Source organism: Dipodomys merriami, unplaced genomic scaffold (assembly GCF_024711535.1).
Source record: "Dipodomys merriami isolate MVZ:Mamm:240054 unplaced genomic scaffold, mDipMer1.0.p SCAF_15, whole genome shotgun sequence".
NCBI classification, from domain to species: Eukaryota; Metazoa; Chordata; class Mammalia; order Rodentia; family Heteromyidae; genus Dipodomys; species Dipodomys merriami.
This window is the reverse complement of record NW_027202826.1, coordinates 21,993,981-22,012,209: the sequence shown is the minus strand read 5'-3', so window position 1 is coordinate 22,012,209 and position 18,229 is coordinate 21,993,981. Positions and strand designations below refer to the sequence as shown.

Genomic DNA, 18,229 nt, shown 5'->3' with positions numbered 1-18,229 from the left:
ATACTCTATTTCTGTATAAACTATGAAATTTCCCCTTTTTCTTAATCTATATAGTGAGATAATTTTGGTGTTTTTATTGTGGTTGAATTAAATATTTAGTAGTAGGGAAATTTGAAGAGGATTTTCCAATATGAACTATGCTTTGTATGTATGTATGCCTTTAAGTTCTTTTGTGGCATTTTGAAGTTTGGTTGCATAATTGTATTACTCTTAGAGATATCTCAGTTCATTATATTTTCTAGTTGATTGTTTTTGATGTACAGAAACATTGTTGGTTTTACAACAGTTTGGTATAATAATTAAGAGCACATACTTCAAGACATTTGAATCCTAGCACTGACACACAGGCTGTGTAAACCTGAGCGTGTCACTTGATTTTTGTGTGTGTGCCTGTTTTCTTACCCTTAAAAGATGGATATTATGTAAGTCATAGAGCTATAAGAGAAATGAGATGATACATGTAGAACACTAATGATTCACAGTAAATACTCCTTTTACTGTGGCCATCTTTATAAGCCGTATAATTTTCTACCGTGTAATCTATTTTCAGATGATACCAGTTTTCCTGTTATATATCATTTGTAAGTTTTGATAATTTTTTTCCTTTTCCAGTATTATACATATTAACATTTATTAGAGTCACATCTTTCTCTAGAACATTATAAAGTAACAGGGATAATAGTGGACAGGGGTAATAGTGGACATCTTTATCTTAAATATTTAATGACAGTTTCTAGTTTCTTACTCTATTTGGACTAGAAAATGAACATTTATGATTATACAGCATCATACACTGACTTGTAAGAACTATGTCACACTGTGTTGTGACAGTTTTAATAAGAAGGACTAGACATAGTAGTTGACTACTGAAATTTGCCTGCTTATTGTTATTTACCTTTTGTGGTTAGTTTTTTCCCCCCTATGACTTGTCTCAAACTATGGTCTCCCTATTTCCATCTCCTAATGTGCTACCACACCTAACCCCATATTAAATTTCTTTGCTCATGCACATTCACAGAAGTTTGGAAAGTAATGAGATTACCATCAGCGATTTCTCTCCTTTTGTTCCTATCTTTCTGTGTATCAATTCTCTTTCCTTTGAAAAACTACTCTCTTTAAACATCTGATTCAAAACACTGCCTGGTCTTTAAATCAATCAAATATTCTTAGTGAATACTTCAGTAAAATACTCTGTCAGCCAGGGCCCTCCTTTCACTCAGATCAAAGTTTCATTTAAAATCTCACATTCATCACTAAATGACTAGAAGCAAATCCAGGCAAATCAAGAGTTCTTTATTTTATCTTCATAAATGTATGAGCTCATATGAAGCCTGGAAAAATGCCTGTAAAGATGATAATCTTCTGAAAAGCTGATGGAAGTGCTGATTGTGTGGTTGTTGATTTCTAAAGCTCTCTAATCTTTCTGAAGCACTTTCAGTTCCAGACTGTTTAAGTAGGTTTCATTCCTAATATCAAATTAAAATTCCTAATGCCTATCTTTATTAAAAACCATAAGCCCATAAAACTTAGCAAGTTTCCATTTCTGTTTCAAAGTTAATGAAGTGAGTGAACAAGCACTTTGCCACTTAAAGAACTGAGGGCCACAGTTGGAAAAACTCAAGAGAAAAGAGCAGACATCAAAATCCATTCAAAAACAATTTTTTTTCAAAATAAGTTTGTCTGGCAAATCATTCATATAATTTATTTTCTCCTTCCTTGAAAAACTAAATTGGAAATTTTGAGTGTGGAATCCTACAATGAAACTGAGAAAACAGGGATGATGTATAAAATAATTAGGCTCAATTTTGAAAGCATAGATGAAAAATCCCCCCTTGAGTCTATACCGCTTCAGTCAACTGCATTTCAAAACCTCATAAATTCTCAAGTAATGTCATGAAAGTCTTCAAGAGCCAGTAGCAGTGCTCAATAGATTGGATTGAATTACACCACATTGTCTATTGGGGGGGAAGGATTCTTCTCCCTACTAAGTACAGAGAGGGTAATTGCTAGTATCCCTTCCCTTAAACTAGTCTGATGCCATATGGGTGTGCAGACAAGCATACTAGTATCATTGTCAGGGTTCTAGTTTTACTTCCTTCCCAATAAAGACACACTTGAAATTTATTTCCTATCTAAGAAAACATTGTTTCTCTTATTCATCTTTGAAAATCTAATTTTCACTAAACAATGTATATTGCATCTATAATTATATATTAAAATCTACTTATATATTATAGTCTACTTAATTTATATAGTTGATTCTACTTATAAACAAATTTTATTTTAAAAATATAGGACATACATTAAAGCAACTTTTTAAATTAACATGTGTGTCAAATTACAATTCAGTTTCTCTTATTACCAAAGTTATGATTAATGGCCTTCACAGCAACAGTAATTGCATTTCTAGAAAAGTGCATTGTGCTTATAGAAGCTGGTTTTAAAGGATATGTGGTACTTTTGTAAGGAAAAATAACTGCCTCATCTCTTCTGTACATTTGCTCCAGAAAAAATGCAGTAAAACAAAAATAATAGTAATGCTTTTCTATAGGTTTGATAAGGAAGTTAACCTCAACTCTAGAAACACAATTGCACAATAAATTGCTAAAACACAATAGTTGCCTCATCTGTCATGTGCTATATTGGTATCACAGCCTAAAGCTATTGATGCCAGATGTAATTTGTCTATTTAGTATTCTCAATTATTTTGGGATTTTTTTTCAGTCACGAGAATCCATCCCATTAAATGACCTGAAGTCAGAAGTATCACCCCGGATTTCAGCAGAAGACTTGATTGATTTGTGTGAGCTCACAATGACAGGCCACTTCAAAACACCGACCAAGAAAACCAAGTCCAGTAAACCAAAACTCCTGGTGGTAGACATCCGTAATAATGAGGAGTATCCTTTACAAAGGCCAGTTCAAAAAGGATCATGCTACCTTGTGTATAGGCGTTGCTTTCCATCATGGGGTATGCACCAAAAATGAACACAGCTGGGGTATCTTTATATTCAGATAGCTATGTGGCTGTCACACTGGACACTAGAATGACCTGCCGTAAGATTTTGTAAGGTAACAATGTTTTGAAAGCTACCAAAATATTGGGGTATTTCCTTATTTTTGCTTTCAGGAGTTTTGTGCTGGCTTTTTCATGTGTGTCTGTATGTTTATCTCATGTATATTACAGTTCTTAAAGGAATCTAAGTTCTTCAGTTGATATATAAAAGTTTTGATAAATATAAGGAGTAACAATATTTGGGCTACTTCATAGCCTAGAGAAAAACAGCTAGATTTTAGCATTGACTTATTTACAAAGTTGTAAATACAGGGCTACCACTTGAGCCACAGCTCCACTTCCAGCTTTTTCTGTTTATGTGGTGCTGAGTAACCAAACCCAGGGCCTCATGCATGTGAGGCAAGCACTCTACCACTGAGCCACCTTCCCAGCCCTTCACACCTTTCTTAATAGAGTAAAATGAAATGAAATCTAAAATGAAATCTTTCTTAGAAAATCACTTACAGCATTTACTGTACGTGAATGCTATAAATGAATGTTAACGGGTTGCTGGCTTTTTATATGCTAAAATTGACATATTTTCACTTGCATTTTGTAAGGTCAGTATTTTTGTGCATATACCAATATTGGGTCTTGAACTCAGGGCCTTGTGTTCTTGCTTGGCTTTTTCATTCAAGGGTGTCATTCATCTACTTGCGCCTCCACTTTGGCTTTTTTCTGGTTAGAGAGAAGAGTTTCATGAATTTTTCTGCTCAGACCAACTTTGAACCAAGTTCCTTAGATCTCAGCCTCCTTAGGAGTTAGGATTATAGGGATGAGCCATTGGTACATGGCTACAAGCTTAATTTTTGGAATTAAATTCAGACTATGCATTTACAGACCTATCTAAATAATTCAAAATATCTTGCATGATATCATGGGTTATCAGAAAAATAATTTGAAAATGTACAATTTCAGTAATATATCTGAATCTTTTTATGTAGAGTTACTACTTTCTATTTTCCCCAAACTCTTGTGACACTTCAGTTCAGAGTAAATATAAAGGAGATATCCTTGGTTGTTAGTGCTTCACACTTCAGGAATACACAGAAGTTCCTTAGCAGAGTGGGAGTATAGACTCAAAAGTAGCATGAAATTCCAGTTGACTAGTCAGAGAACAGCTGCAAGTTCTTCTCACCTGATGATTCAAGAGTTTAAAATCCTAAACTTTGATTGAAATCGTTGTCTCATAAAACCATCAAAAATGTAGCATAATAGTACTCTCAATTATTTTTAATGTCTTAAAATTAAATTGTTTATAGACACTGCACCTCTGATATATCCCTTCAAGTAATTTGTTTGAATTTCAAAACCATGCATGTGGCACTCAATCCAAGATTTCCTAGCTTCCTACATCTAATTACTTCTTGTTGATCCTCTCTTTTCAAAAAGCAAAGGAGCTAGCCCAACAACACTGTTCCCTGAACATTCATGAGTCATCTAAAATAGGAAGGCTCTCTGCCCTCTCACAGTATTTGGCCTGGGGCTGGGATGTAGCTCAGTGGCAAAGCGCTTGCCTAGCAAGTGCAACGTCCTGGGTTCGATCCCCAGTACCAAAAAAAAAAAAAAAAAAAAAGACAAGTATTTGGCCTAAAGTTGGAACTAGGCAGACACTAAGATAAATTGGTACCCCAAAGTATGCATTCATTCAGAAGCTCTACACATGGCTTCAAATCTTAACTGTTACCCTAAGTACTTGTGTATATATATGTGTGTATATATATATATATATATATATATATATATATATATATATAGAGAGAGAGAGAGAGAGAGAGAGAGAGAGAGAGAGAGAGGACCTATTTGCACCTGTGGAACAAATGTACCTATGGTTATCTTTATACCGTGCAGCCATAAAATCAAAGCAAAATGAACTACTTTGTTTTAAAAAGTAATACTGTACTTGGAAGGAAGAAGTGTTTAAAAAAAAAAAAAAAACCATTGCTCTTGTCAGTTCCAGCTACTCAAGAGGCAGCGATTAGGATTAAAATGCAACGCCAGTCCATACAGTGATTTCCCTATCTCCATAAGCCAGGCACATATTTCACATCTGTAGTCCCAGTTGTGTCAAACCCTTTGGCGGGAGAATTGAAGTCTGTGGCCAGTCTAGAGCAAAAATGTATAATCCTACCTGAAAATTAATTAAAAAATAAAAGGAGTGGAGCCCTTGGCCAACAAGAAGGAAGCCTTGAGTTCTGAGTCCAGTACTGCCACTCCACACACACACGCACGCACGACTTATTTGCCTCCTGTCCTTCTGTAATGACTTTAGAAACTTTAAACCATTCAAATTTTGTATTAGTAGCTATTCCCTACATCTACTAAAATTCCTGGTAGTTTTAAAGCAACTAAAGCTATTAAAATCCTTACAATACTTTTTAATAAGTTTCTCACCAAGGCAAAACTCAATTCAGGTGTAAGACTTACGCAACTGTACCAGTCTGTTTAGGAAGTAACTAAATAATACTAGTGTGGTTTTGAAATAATTTCATTTCTCCCTTGCCATAAAATGTAGTCTATTATATTACAGAGAAAATGTTCTGTACCATCTTTTCCCCCTGCAAAGCAACAAAAGTATTTGGGAATATTTACAGTATTTGCCATATTGCTTTTTTTTCTCTGTTATCCTTATTCTCTGCTTCATTTTGTTCCTTTTGTTTTCTTTTTGAGATAGGGCCTCAATCTTACTTTGGCCCAGTCTAGCAAGGATCCCCCGCCTTAGCCCTCCCAGTACTGAGACTCCAGGTGTAAACGACCACATTCTGCTGTCTGCTTTGTAAGTCATTTTAATGAAAAGACTTCATCTGACCATTCTTATTATCTTTAGGTGAAAATTTTTGCTTTTTTAAATGGTGATTTCGGAGCAGTTGAATTAGAACTAGGTTTTAATATCATCATTTTTATGTACTTAAAATAACTGAAATGAACCATGCGCCATAATCCTAGCTACTCTGGAGTCTGAGATCTTAGGGTTGGTAGTTCAAAGCCAGCCCTGGCAGGAAAGTCTGCAAGTCTCCTATCTCCAGTAAACTACTCAGAAAAATCCAGAAGTGACACTGTGGCTCAAGTGGTAGAGCACTAGCTGTGAAAAAAGTAGTTCAAGGACAGCACCCAGGCCCTGAGTCTCAGCCCCAGCATGGCTTCAGGAGAGAGGAGGAGTCTGCATTGATTGTGGAAAAGAATAAATTTTATTTTTTAAGTAAAATAAGTTCCTTTTTATTGATGAATTTATAGACTGACTTGCCTCACCCAGAACCCTCATCACTAGGATTTGAAATTCTGCTAAAGCTTTACTTGGCTTATGGCATGAATATTCCCAGTTAAAATCAAATCCCTAGTACCAAGTTTTTTATTGTAAGTAAAAAGTGCATTACCATAGTAATAAACTGAAGACAATTATCCTTGAGCCTGGTGAGTGCCAGAGGACTGTGGGAGTACAGAAAAAGAAAGCTGAAGGAATGAACAGACTTCATCCACTTAACAATAAAAACACAATCTCAAAACCTTACAGGAAAAGGGAACCCTAGAAATAGTGTAAAATAACCTTCAGCATTAGTGCCAAAAGCTCAGGGAATCTAAACCACAGAGTTTTTGCTGAAATCAAATTTTATAAGAAACCAACATGAAAGTTTAATCTAGTCAACAATTTGGTCACTTTTTTTTTTTTCAATATACTGTGAGAATTTTGGAGCAAATAATTATCATGTATTCCAAAAAAGCAATAGAAAATGTTTTTTGTGTGGTGGCATAAGTTTCCTAAGTAATGTTAATAGCTGCAAAGGTAACACATAAGCCAAACAGTGGTTTTACTAATTACAAATATTTAGTTTCAAATTTCCTGGAGTTAACATTAAGGGTGGTCTTCTCATGCAAAATGGGAGGCTAAATTCTATAAACACATTCACTTTATAGAAAAGTTGGTTTTATTTCCTTTTAGTCAAGGCTGAGAGTCCGCAGCCTTATTTAACAAATAAAAACATAGAAAACAAATGCAAACTTTGCATGTCAAAAACACATAAGCCCAATTTTTATAAACATACCGCCCTTTTTCTAAGTGAATGCTAGTCTCTTCTTACCACTGTCACTGTCTTAAGAATTGCTAGCTTAGAGATATCTGGTCACAGCAGGATAGTGATCTGGAGGTTACTTAAGGTTTTGTTCATCCTACTATCCATCTATCTAATTAAAATTCCCATCCAGTTAGATTCCCATATGTAAATGGGACATATATAATGTGCAGGTGGATGATGCCACTGCTGAGATTTCACCACTGGCTGGATTAATGGTATGGCAGATGCACTAGCAGTCAAGGCTATCTGCTCTATAGCCCAAACACTAGCACACTGGTTGTAAGGACTAATTTATCAGGCAGTGGGTATACATGATTAAATGATAGTCCTGAACATGAGTAGCCCACAGTTTTGTAGCTAAAGTATTCACATTAAGTGCATACTAAATGCATCACAAAAAGGACTATCTCTGACCATAATATCATGGGCCTAAAGGAAAGGCACTTAATGCAAGTGATGCATACTTAAAGTACAAGTAATCGTTAGCTGGCAAAGAAGAGGTCAAGGAAATACTGTACACAGCACAGAGAGGGTGAGAAGGATATGTGCAGGATTAGAAGAATTCTAAGTGGGCATAGCTAGGGTATAAGATGGTTAGAACTGAGGCTAGAGTAAAAAAGGCAGCTTAGTGGAGAATGTTCTAACAACATCGAAGCTGCTGAAGCTATGTTCTCCAATCAGAGAGGACTGGAGTATGGCCCAATTAGTAGTGTACCTATATGACTGAGCTTAATCACCACTTATATCTTCACTTCTAAACCAAGCACTTTGAAGCTAATACAACTTTTTTAAGTTTTTGCTATCACGTTTTTTTTCTGTGCACTGCCACTCGGCCTGGTGCGAGTGCTCTACTACTAAGCTACATCATTGTCTTTTCTTGGTTTGCAAAGTAATATAGTACCTTGCTATTTGGTGGTATATTTGGTATGAAACCTCTTTGAGTTTGAGTATCATCTACACCATATTTGCATTTATGCTGACTTTCGGTGGCTTTTTAAACCCAAGGTGAATTCAGAGAATTTAGATTTTTGCCTAGAATATAAGGAAATTGATGACATGACTCAATCTTAAATTCTAATCCTATAATTCTAAACTGTGCATCACTGCATATTCATCTCCAGTGCTGCTTTGGTATGAAGAATATGTATATACTTACCTTTCATAAGTAAGGGACAATGAAATGAAACCAAAGGTCTTTATTATTTTTCTCTTTCCAGATTTTGCACTAGGCTGAGCAAAGTCAACTTTAATCACTTAAAGTTACTGTCACTCTCTTCTGTTTTCTTTTTTAAGACAGAGTCTAAATGTGGCTCAGGCTGGCTTTGAACTCACCGTATAGCCTGCCTAGGGCTAGCCTCCACTCATGATCCTCCTGCTTCTGCCTCTCCAGGTGCTGAGTGGGATTATATGTAAATACCACTATTCCTGGTCTGTTTCACTCTTTATCTTCTTATTAAACACAAAAAATACTGAAATTTATCCTTGGATCCTCTTTCAAGTAACAAACATACACAGTATTTGATTATAATTCTGAAGGACTCAAACAGTAATAAAAGTAACTACCTTTACAATGCAATAATTTGGCCATCTCTAAGAGGTTTAGAAATCATCTAAAGAGTTCTACTTCATTTTACCATGTTGATTTCATAAGAATTTGTAAGTATCAAACTTAAATACATACCAGAACAAAAGATGTCTAACCAAAAAATGTCTTCTTTATTGTCCAACTTATTAAAGGAAAAGAGAATGTGCATTGTTAATATATGGATAGGTAACTAGGCCAGTGTCATGAAGGATTGACCATGCAGAGGTTTGACAACACTGTCTACTAGCATTTGGGCTTGCTTACTCAGTTTTTTGTGCTACACGTTTCATGACAAAATGTTCTGGGCTATTTTCTAGGACATTTTGGTTGAACTAGATTAAAACTAAAGGAACTGATTTAAAGGTCTATTTCTTGTTTTCCAAAGTATAAGTGGGGGGAAAAAGTTTGAAATATTTTGTTTTTTGGATGGTAACTGTCCTTGTCCCAAAGACTCTGTAGCCATCATATTTTGTAAAGCATTTTGACATTTAATCTAAACCTTTAAATTTTAAAAAAAAGGTCAAACCGCAAAGTATAACTAACAGAAATTCTAGGACAATAACAAGTTTATGACATGCTTCTTTTGACTAAAAGGCAGCTTAAATATTTCTTTAGCCAGGCACCAGTTGCTCATGCCTATAATACCTACTCAGGAGGCTATGATCTGAGGATCACAGCTTGAAGCCAGCTTAGGCAGGAAAGTCTGAGATTTGTTTCCAATTAACCACCCCCAAAAAGCCAGAAGTGGAGCTGTGGTTTCAAATGATAGAATGCTAGCCTTGAGCAAAAAATCTCAGCACAGCACTCAGGCTGAGTTCAAGCCCCAGGACAAGCACACACATGTGCACATGCAAAAAAAAAAAAAAAAAAAAAAGAATCATTAAAAGTACATGATAAATAAGTACCAAACTCATAAAATTATCCTGATGCTCATCCATGATGATTCTAGGTACTTTTTGGATATTTAGTATTTATATACAGATGATTGCTATACAATTGTCTTGTTTTGGCCAATCCTGGGGCTTGAACATGGGGCCTAGACATTACTGAGCTTTTCTCTCAATCTACCACGTTAACCACAGCTCCCTCCAACTTTTTTTAGTGATTAATCAGAGATAAAAGTCTCACAGACTTTCTTGCCAGGTTTGGTTGCAAACTGCAATCCTCAGATCTCAGCCTCCTGAGTAGTTAGGATTACAAGCTTAAGCCACCAGCACCCAAATATTCACAGGATATCTTTTAAGCAATTTTTTTTCTGGAGTTAGGGGCTTCTAGTTTTGTAATATATGGGTGAATTAATTCTCTCTTAAGTGGCACTCCAATGTGATTAGTTTTACATTGAATAGTTTAACACATCCCAAGCATTATCTTTTGTTTCTAATTTTTCAAGGAAGACTATCAGATTGACTCAGCCAGCATTTGAAGTCTATCTTCACCTTCTCCACCCAGCTATCTGTCAGTCTAAGTTGTTACCAGGTTATCTAGTACAAACATGAAGACCTAGACTCACCCTTTCATCTGGGGTTCTCCAAACAGGAAAATGGGGAGCAGGCAAGCAACATAAACATATCTGACACAGCAGGTGGCTAGGACAGGTTTGTATTGCTTTTTCTACTGTAAAAAGCCATTGAAAGAAAAGATGTTCACAGTTGATAAGCACTGATAAATACTGTTTGATAAGCTGTCCAGCAGCTGATCCTCACCTGACAGTTATAGATTTACTGAGAATAAATGAGCTGTTAAAGTCTTGGTTTGCATTATCAAAATTATACAGCTTGACTGAAAGTTCCCAGAGTATTTTTTAATTTATATTATTTTGAAAATACTGAGTAATTATTCTGTTTGGAAAAGGTAACACTGAAGACAATAGCTAATCTGCCTGTGATTATAAATTCTGTACTTTCTAAAAGACTAGCAAAACAATGTCCATAGGAATTCTAATATTCTCTTTTTTCATTTTTCAGAATTTATTTATGGTTACTTATCTCAATACCAAATGTTTTTCTTTAAAGAAGAAAACAATATAGCAACAGCTGGAAATAAATTTTTGAACATAAGAAATGTGGGCAAGGTGCTGGAGGCTCACACTTGTCATCTTTGCTACTCAGGTGGCTTAATTATGAAGGTTCAGAGCCAGCCCAGGCTGGAAAGTTCATGAGACTCTTTGCTCCAATTAACCACTTAAAAACCACAAGTGGTGCTGTGGCTCAAAGTGGTAGAGCACTAGCCTTGAACAAAAGTACTCAGGGAGGAGCCGGGAAGGTGGGCTCAGTGGTAGAGTGCTTGCCTCACATGCATGAAGCCCTGGGTTCGATTCCTCAGGACCACATAAGCAGAAAAAAGCCAGAAGTGGCACTGTGGCTCAAGTGGTAGGGCGCTAGCCTTGAGCTGAAGAGCTGAGGGACAGTGCCCAGGCCCAGAGTTTAAAATAAAATAATAAAAACAAAAAACACTTAGTGATAGTGCTCAGGCCCCAAGTTCAAGTCCACAAGCGACCCAAAAAAAAAGTGTCTCTTATCTTTCTAACAATACTGGGGACTGAGCCAGGGGCCTTATATATCCTACATGCTACCTACTATCATTCTTGAGAATAGCAGCCAAATTGTCCTATCCTTACTCATGAGATACAGGAAGAATACGAGGAAATAGTGTAAAAGATAATTCAATAAGTAATATTCCCCTTTCTGCAGTGATGATCTTTGAGGAAAAATATTTGTGTAAAAACTCACAAAATTCTATGGCTTTGGGCTGGGAAGGTGGCTCAGTGATAGAGTGCTTGCCTTGCATGCGTGAGGCCCTGGGTTCGATTCCATAGCAACACATAAGCAGAAAAGGCTGGAAGTGGCGCTGTGGCTCAAGTGGTAGAGAGCTATCCTTGAGCTGAATTGCTGAGGGACAGCACCCAGGCCCAGAGTTCAGGCCCCACAACCAACAACAACAACAAAAAAAATCTATGACTTTTTAAAAATAACATTCTTCAAGTGGGAGTTTGGTAGCAAATAACCTGTATTATACACCTAAACCTCCATTTCTTTGCTCTCCATGATTATTGAGAATCTTTTTAAAGCTATGTATGTAGTCATATAATTTCTATTTTTAAAAGGACTTTTTTTCTTTCAACTCTTAAGACATCTCTAAATATTTTAAGCTAATGGATACTTTTAATTCCTCAACTCAAGGTGATAGTGAGTTCATCAGAATCCTCATATATAAACACAGTAAGAGATCTCCCCTTTGGAATACAGAAAATCAGAAACAGTGGAAATGCAGCTAAATTTACAGAGACTTTCTCAATTGCTTCTGTCTCTTTTCATTTTTTCGATTCATCATAATCATAATAAATTGAAAGGCAACCCCATTGCCAGGCTGCATGAGGGTCATTTTCAAATTTAACTTTCCATTCTTGTGGTACCTTACTTCATTTAGATAAAATACTCATGCAAGCATGGAGACTTTTAAGTATTACCCTCCTTTTCTCTCAGACACTCAAGTTTGAAAAAAACTTGTTTTCCTGGCCTTCCAAGGCTGAAACAGGATGATATTAGCTCAAAGTCAGCCTAGGCAGAAAAGAACGTAAGAATCATCTTTAACCCATAGCCAGATGCAGTGGCGCCCAGCTATCTCAGATAAGCTATATGGGAAGCCGGGATCACAGTTCCAGGCCGGCATGCACAGAAAAAGCCTGTGAGAATCAGTCTACCTAAAAGTAGCTGCAAAGCCTATGAATTGTACCAGATGTGTGCACATGGGAAAACAAGACTGTCTCTGAGAGACAGATCTGGGGTCACCACTCAAAATGTTATAGAATCAGGTGAGCAAGCATGAGATTCCCGAACTCAAACTCAAGCACCACCAAAAAAGAAGAAGAAAATCAAGTTTTCCTTAAGCTTACTTTTTCAGTTTTGTTCGGGGTCACATTTCAGGAAGCATCAATATTCCATTCAGTTCTGCATTCACTGCAGAAGGAGAGCTTAACCAGGGACCTTACACCACCGTGCTTCAGAACTTCAAGGGGAAGGTCATTGTCATCGTGGGACATGTGGCAAAGCACACAGCGGAAGTAAGTGCCCAGAAACGTCTCATCATCTATGAGAATTTATGTACTATTGAGACTGTCTAAAAGCCTACTTATTCATAAATGTAAGGAGTGTTGAGGAACTGTCTATATTATGTGGAAGAGTTTGTCTGCCTTTCCTCTGTGTTTTCAACATCAGGATCAGTTGTAAGCTTTTAAAAACTTAAATGATAGCTGCTGTGGTTTGCATGTTGTCAAAGGTTCATGTGCTAGCTTAGACTGTCATGTTGGGAGTTAGAGTAGACTCTCAGACCATGACACCTTTCTCATTGTAGCCTTGTCTCCTTCCCCTTTTTGCCCAAGCCCTTCCTTCTAGATTTATGTCTCATACAGGTTGCCCTGTTACAAGCAGGTGTACAGAAGAATAAGTGACTCCTAAAACACTATTTCAGACTTTGTATTGTTCTTAAAGTGAACGTGCCTAACTCCAGATAGCTTCTACCTACTTTTAATGTGCTTTGTGTCACATCTTTTTTTACCTGTTAGAAAATGTAACAGGCTTTTTTATAGTTGTGCCCTAAACACTTAGATAAACAAAGAGAAGGGTTAATCTCCTTTATCAGTTCTGAGTATGCAAGGAATTCTTCCTTGATTTTGTTATGTCTTTCGGCCTTCTTGCTCCCTCTTTCCTAGCCTAGTCTACTTGTCAGCAGACGTTTTAAATATTAGTTCAGCTTGAACACGCTGGATGTTACCTAAAAGTTAGGAATAACAGTGCAGACTCCTCCACATGACTGTTAAATGATGAGAAATGATCTGTAGGATACCTGTTATCATAGCTTTTCAAGTTTATGATGTAGGGATTGTAACAATAAGGACCTAAACCACTTGCTCAGACTGTGATTATTTTTCTAACATGTTTGCTGGAAGTACTATATTTAAGGTTTAAGTGGGAGTCATTCTTTGTGTGCCAGTCCTGCGACTTGAACTCAGGGCCTTGACGCTGTCCATGAGTTTTTACTCTCAATGCTAGCATACCACTTGAGCTACAGCTCCATTCCAACTTTTTTTAAATTGAAGAGTCTCAAACTTTCCCACCCAGACTGACCTTGAACTGTGATCCTCAGATCTCAGCCTCCTGAGTAGCTAGAATTTCAAGCATGAAGACACTAACTCCTGGCAATATAAGCAGTTTGTAACATTTTCAGTTTCCAGGCAAAACTGCCAAGGCATCATCTGAATCTGAGATCTCTGGCACTTAATTCACAACCTGACACCAAACAGAAGTTATCTTGTCTCAGTATATGTTATTCTACCTGCCCTCCTGCCCTTCCTAGCCCACCTTTTAATTACCCCTTCCCACAGGAATGCTTGTGGCTACATAAGAAACTAACCATCATTGCCCTCTTGCTTGACCTACAGGGCTTGAAGCTGTGATACATCAGCCCTATGTTTTAAATCTTGAGTTTCTATTGTGTACATTCTTTTCAGAGCATAGTATGCTTTCTGTAATATGACAAGGTGTGGGCTCGCTGTTCTCAGCTGTCTAATATAAACAGACGTTGACAAATGATTAATGCTGGAATTCATTTCCCAAATATCCCAGATCAAAGGAAAATGTGCAGAAGTTATGAAGGCTCCTGATACGCGATGGTAGTAGATTGTGGAATTTTATCAGAAGAGACTTACCCTCTAACATAAGCCAGTATACACTGTCTTTTAGGAATTTAAGACCTACTTTAAAACCCACTTTTCCATCATATTTAGTTTTTATAAACTTTACATATAATCATTACCTGAATGACTTCTTTGAATTATAAACTGGTTAAATAGTAACTTATATGCAAATCTATGCAAAGGACCATATTTTCAAACTTAAGTATATATTATAAATTTTTAAATGAAGTGAATTAGTATAAAGGAAATGTTTTAGCCTAGTATTCATGTCTAGTCTTAAATTTGAATTATACAGTTACAAGTTGTAAATAGTTCTTCTATTGAAGTAGTAAATGAATTAAAAATAGGAAGAGAGGAAAAGAATTATCTTGCAGATCTACTATATAAATCAACACCCAAACATGTATGGATCTAATTTTAATACACACAGAGCAAGAGATAGATACAATGTTCCTTTATCTATTCGTCCACTAATAGATCCATAGACTGCTTCCATAGCTTGGCTAAAATTTGTACAACCATTGTTTAGGCATTACAAGTACTTGTTTACTTTTCTGTGTCCCCAACTAACTCACTGAGGTCACAAAATGTATTTTTTGTGCTCCCCACCCAATTTCTAACATGGTCTTTCAGATAGAAAGTGTCCAATACACATTTGATTATCAAGCAAAGGATTAAACAGATAATACTCTATTCACTTGTATTAAATTCCTATAAAGAGGAGGGCGAGAAGACCTAGTGCTTTGGCTCACACCTGTAATCCTAGCTATTTGGGAGACGAGATGAGAGGATCCCAGTTTGGAGCCAGACTGAACAAAAAAATCAGCAAGACTCAATTCAAGAAATAAGTCTACCATGGTGGTACAGATCTGTCATCCCAGCTATGTGAGAGGTTTGTACAGAGAGATAGTGGTCCAAACTGGCTTCAGGTATAAACTTGAGACCTTGCTTGAAAAATAAGGAGAAAAAAGGAAAGCAAGGGAATAAAATACTAAAATCAAGTACTAGTTTAATTTAGGACAAGAAATGTTGAATGCCTACATGTGGAGACTATTATGAAGAAACAGTAATGACACAGTCTCTTGCCCTTATAAAACTTTCAGTCCTGTTGAGAAGACAAGACATGCCTAAAGAAATCACTGAGCATGACGGAGGGTGTAACAAGTTCGACAAGAAATGTACTTACTACCTGTAACTAACCCCTCTATACATCACTTTGACAATAAAATTAAATTCTAAAAAAGAAAGAAATCACTGAGAAGGAAGACATTTCTTCCAGTTATTGAGGGATTCCAACAGCTTTCTGGAGGAGATAACAGTAGATGTTAAAAATACTACCCAGAATTCAAGGTCTACATTTTTCCCAAGGCAAAGAGAACAGGAAGAGGTAAAGTGAGAATAGATAGCAACTATAGACAATGGAAAATTGGAATGAAGAAAAAAACACCAGGACAGTTATATAACACAAATTATAAAAATTTTAGACAATCTTTGTACTGTCAAATTTCCTAATCCCAAAGATTGGTTTCTAGGAAATAAACAATTTGGTTAAAAGTTTATTTAACCCTTTTCCTGGACAATGGAGTCCAGGTCTCCCAGACACAATTAAAATTATTAGATATAAAATAAACATGTACAAAAAGGTGGTTTGGGAGGAGTGAGCATATTGAAAGGGGTGACATTGATCAAAAAGCATTGTATTAATAAACCACTCTATTGAATGGCAACTCCTTTGTACAACTACTTAAAGATACTAAAAATACTTTAATTTAGAAAAAAAAATAACTTAGACCATATAATGGCTATGTATTAACTCTCCCACTATTTAGGTTTTTTTGTTTTGTTTTGTTTTTGCATAAGTAGCATTTTCAAGGTAGCTGTGATTTGACTGTCCCCTCTAAACCTCATATTGAAGTATCATTGCCACTAACATGATGGGGTGAGATCTTTACTCTGATCAGGCCAGGAGCGCACCACCCTCAGGTGGGGTTAAGACCAGGAGTGGGCTAGCTATGGAAGTGGACTGACGAGTGGGTTTGCTCAGGTGTACTCTCCTGCACTGCTGCCATGTTATACAACACAGAGGTCCTCCTGAGATACAGCCCCTCAGCCTTGGGCCTCTTCAGAACTGTTACAAACTAATTCCTTTCCTTTCTAAATTACCCAAATAGTCAGCTAGCATAGTACTTACTAGAATACCCGTCACACACTAAGAACTTGTCTGTTCTTACGATATCAAAGCTCTGTGCAAGGTATAGGATGATTCAGGGCCCTGTGTTCACCTTTGTGACTTTCTGTGCTGCTGTTTTTACTTCTGATAGATCAGAAAACAGCCACTTACTAATTTTTATTCAGTGTTTTGACTATAAAAATCCATTTCATGTTTTATGAAGTACTATTAAGAGAAAGATGTATACAGAAAAAAAGAGCAGGAGACAAAACATTTGTCTCAGTAGTGGAAAGGACACAATTAGAATTTAAGCAAAATATGACAATCAAAATTATATTTGACCATATAATTAAGAGATATTAGTGTATAATAAGGTAAATCATTCCTATGTCTTTCCTACTAATCACTGTCACAGCTTTTAGATTTAGCGTGAGGTTACTAAGATGGTCACTCCTATATTAATGATCTCAGAAATCTCTCAAGTAACTAAGGCCAGAGGGAACATCTGGTAGTTTTACTGATGCTGTGACAAACCTGAGAAAAACAGCTCAAAGGGGGAACAAGGCGGGCTCTCACTATTTTTCCCCTTTTTTTCCACTGGGCTTGCAGCCTGTGAAGTGGTGCTGCTCATATTTAGGGGGGCTCTTCCCTTGTTGGTTTTAATGCTCGCTGGAAACTCCCTCTCAGACACAGCCAGCAGGGCACTGTACTAATCTCCTGGCACTTCTCAATCCAAGTCGCCAAGATTCACGATCACATCAGGTGATTATGTTTATCTCAAAGCTGCACTGTGCAAAACTTCGGCAGAATTTCATTTTTCAGAATTGTGTAAAATGGAGAAATTCTACCTCATCTCAAATAGGTTTATCTGACTTAAGAGTCTAACAGTCTCAGAAATAGGTATATAATTCACTACCTAGCCAATGCCTCACAGTGCCTGAAATTACTGAAGGTGTGCCCTAGTTTCAGCATTCCAGAGAGTGGAAAGGGCTCACGTGAACAAAGCATCAACCTCTTATCAGAAAGACCAAGAAAAGCAAACAGCTGCCACTGACTGCTCATTATAGGATCATTGTAAATCCCTGTTTTCAGTACCATGCCTTAACCAAAAATCACAATTCTTTACCAAGAACATAGCATTATTTGGGGAGCAAGAAATGGACCAATAAAATGGAAGAGACAAGACTTCTGTGAGCTTTGACCCAGAGGTCAGTCTGTCAAGGTCAGTTGTGCAGTCCCCAGTGTGAACTTCAGGCTGAGGAATCAATCAGAAAATTTCCTGTCCTGCCATGTGTTTTTCCTTCAATCTTGCAGCTGTTTGAGCTTTCTGCTGCTACCATAGTTTTTCCCAGGCCTGTGTCCTGCAGGCCCAGTGAAAAACATTGTTGTATTCCGGGCTTCTCTCGATCCTTACCTAGCCTCACTTTTTATATCTTGGCCTTCCTTATTTGACCTGAATTACTCTGATTGCTCAAAAACTCTGTACTCCTCCTCCTGCTCCAGCAGAACTTGACTTGCTCTGGATAAACATTCCAGTCTCTCAGCCAAGACTAAGGTGCATGGTAAGGAGAGACAACAAGAGTCGGAGGCACCTACAAGAGCCTGCTGTGCTCAGACTCTGCTTATTTGAAGTGTGTATTCCAAGCCCTACAATTGA

At 36.9% G+C, this 18,229-nt stretch overlaps 1 protein-coding gene across 1 annotated transcript in view; it reads left to right on the top strand.

The window, feature by feature from the left end:
- Positions 1-18,229, top strand: part of Tbck (TBC1 domain containing kinase) — a 124,997-nt gene that overhangs the window by 104,045 nt on the left and 2,723 nt on the right. Inside the window, exons 25-26 of the mRNA XM_070022402.1 lie at positions 2,725-2,900; positions 12,611-12,770. Of these exons, the coding sequence (XP_069878503.1) occupies positions 2,725-2,900; positions 12,611-12,770 (336 nt within the window). The remainder of the gene's footprint in view (positions 1-2,724; positions 2,901-12,610; positions 12,771-18,229) is intronic.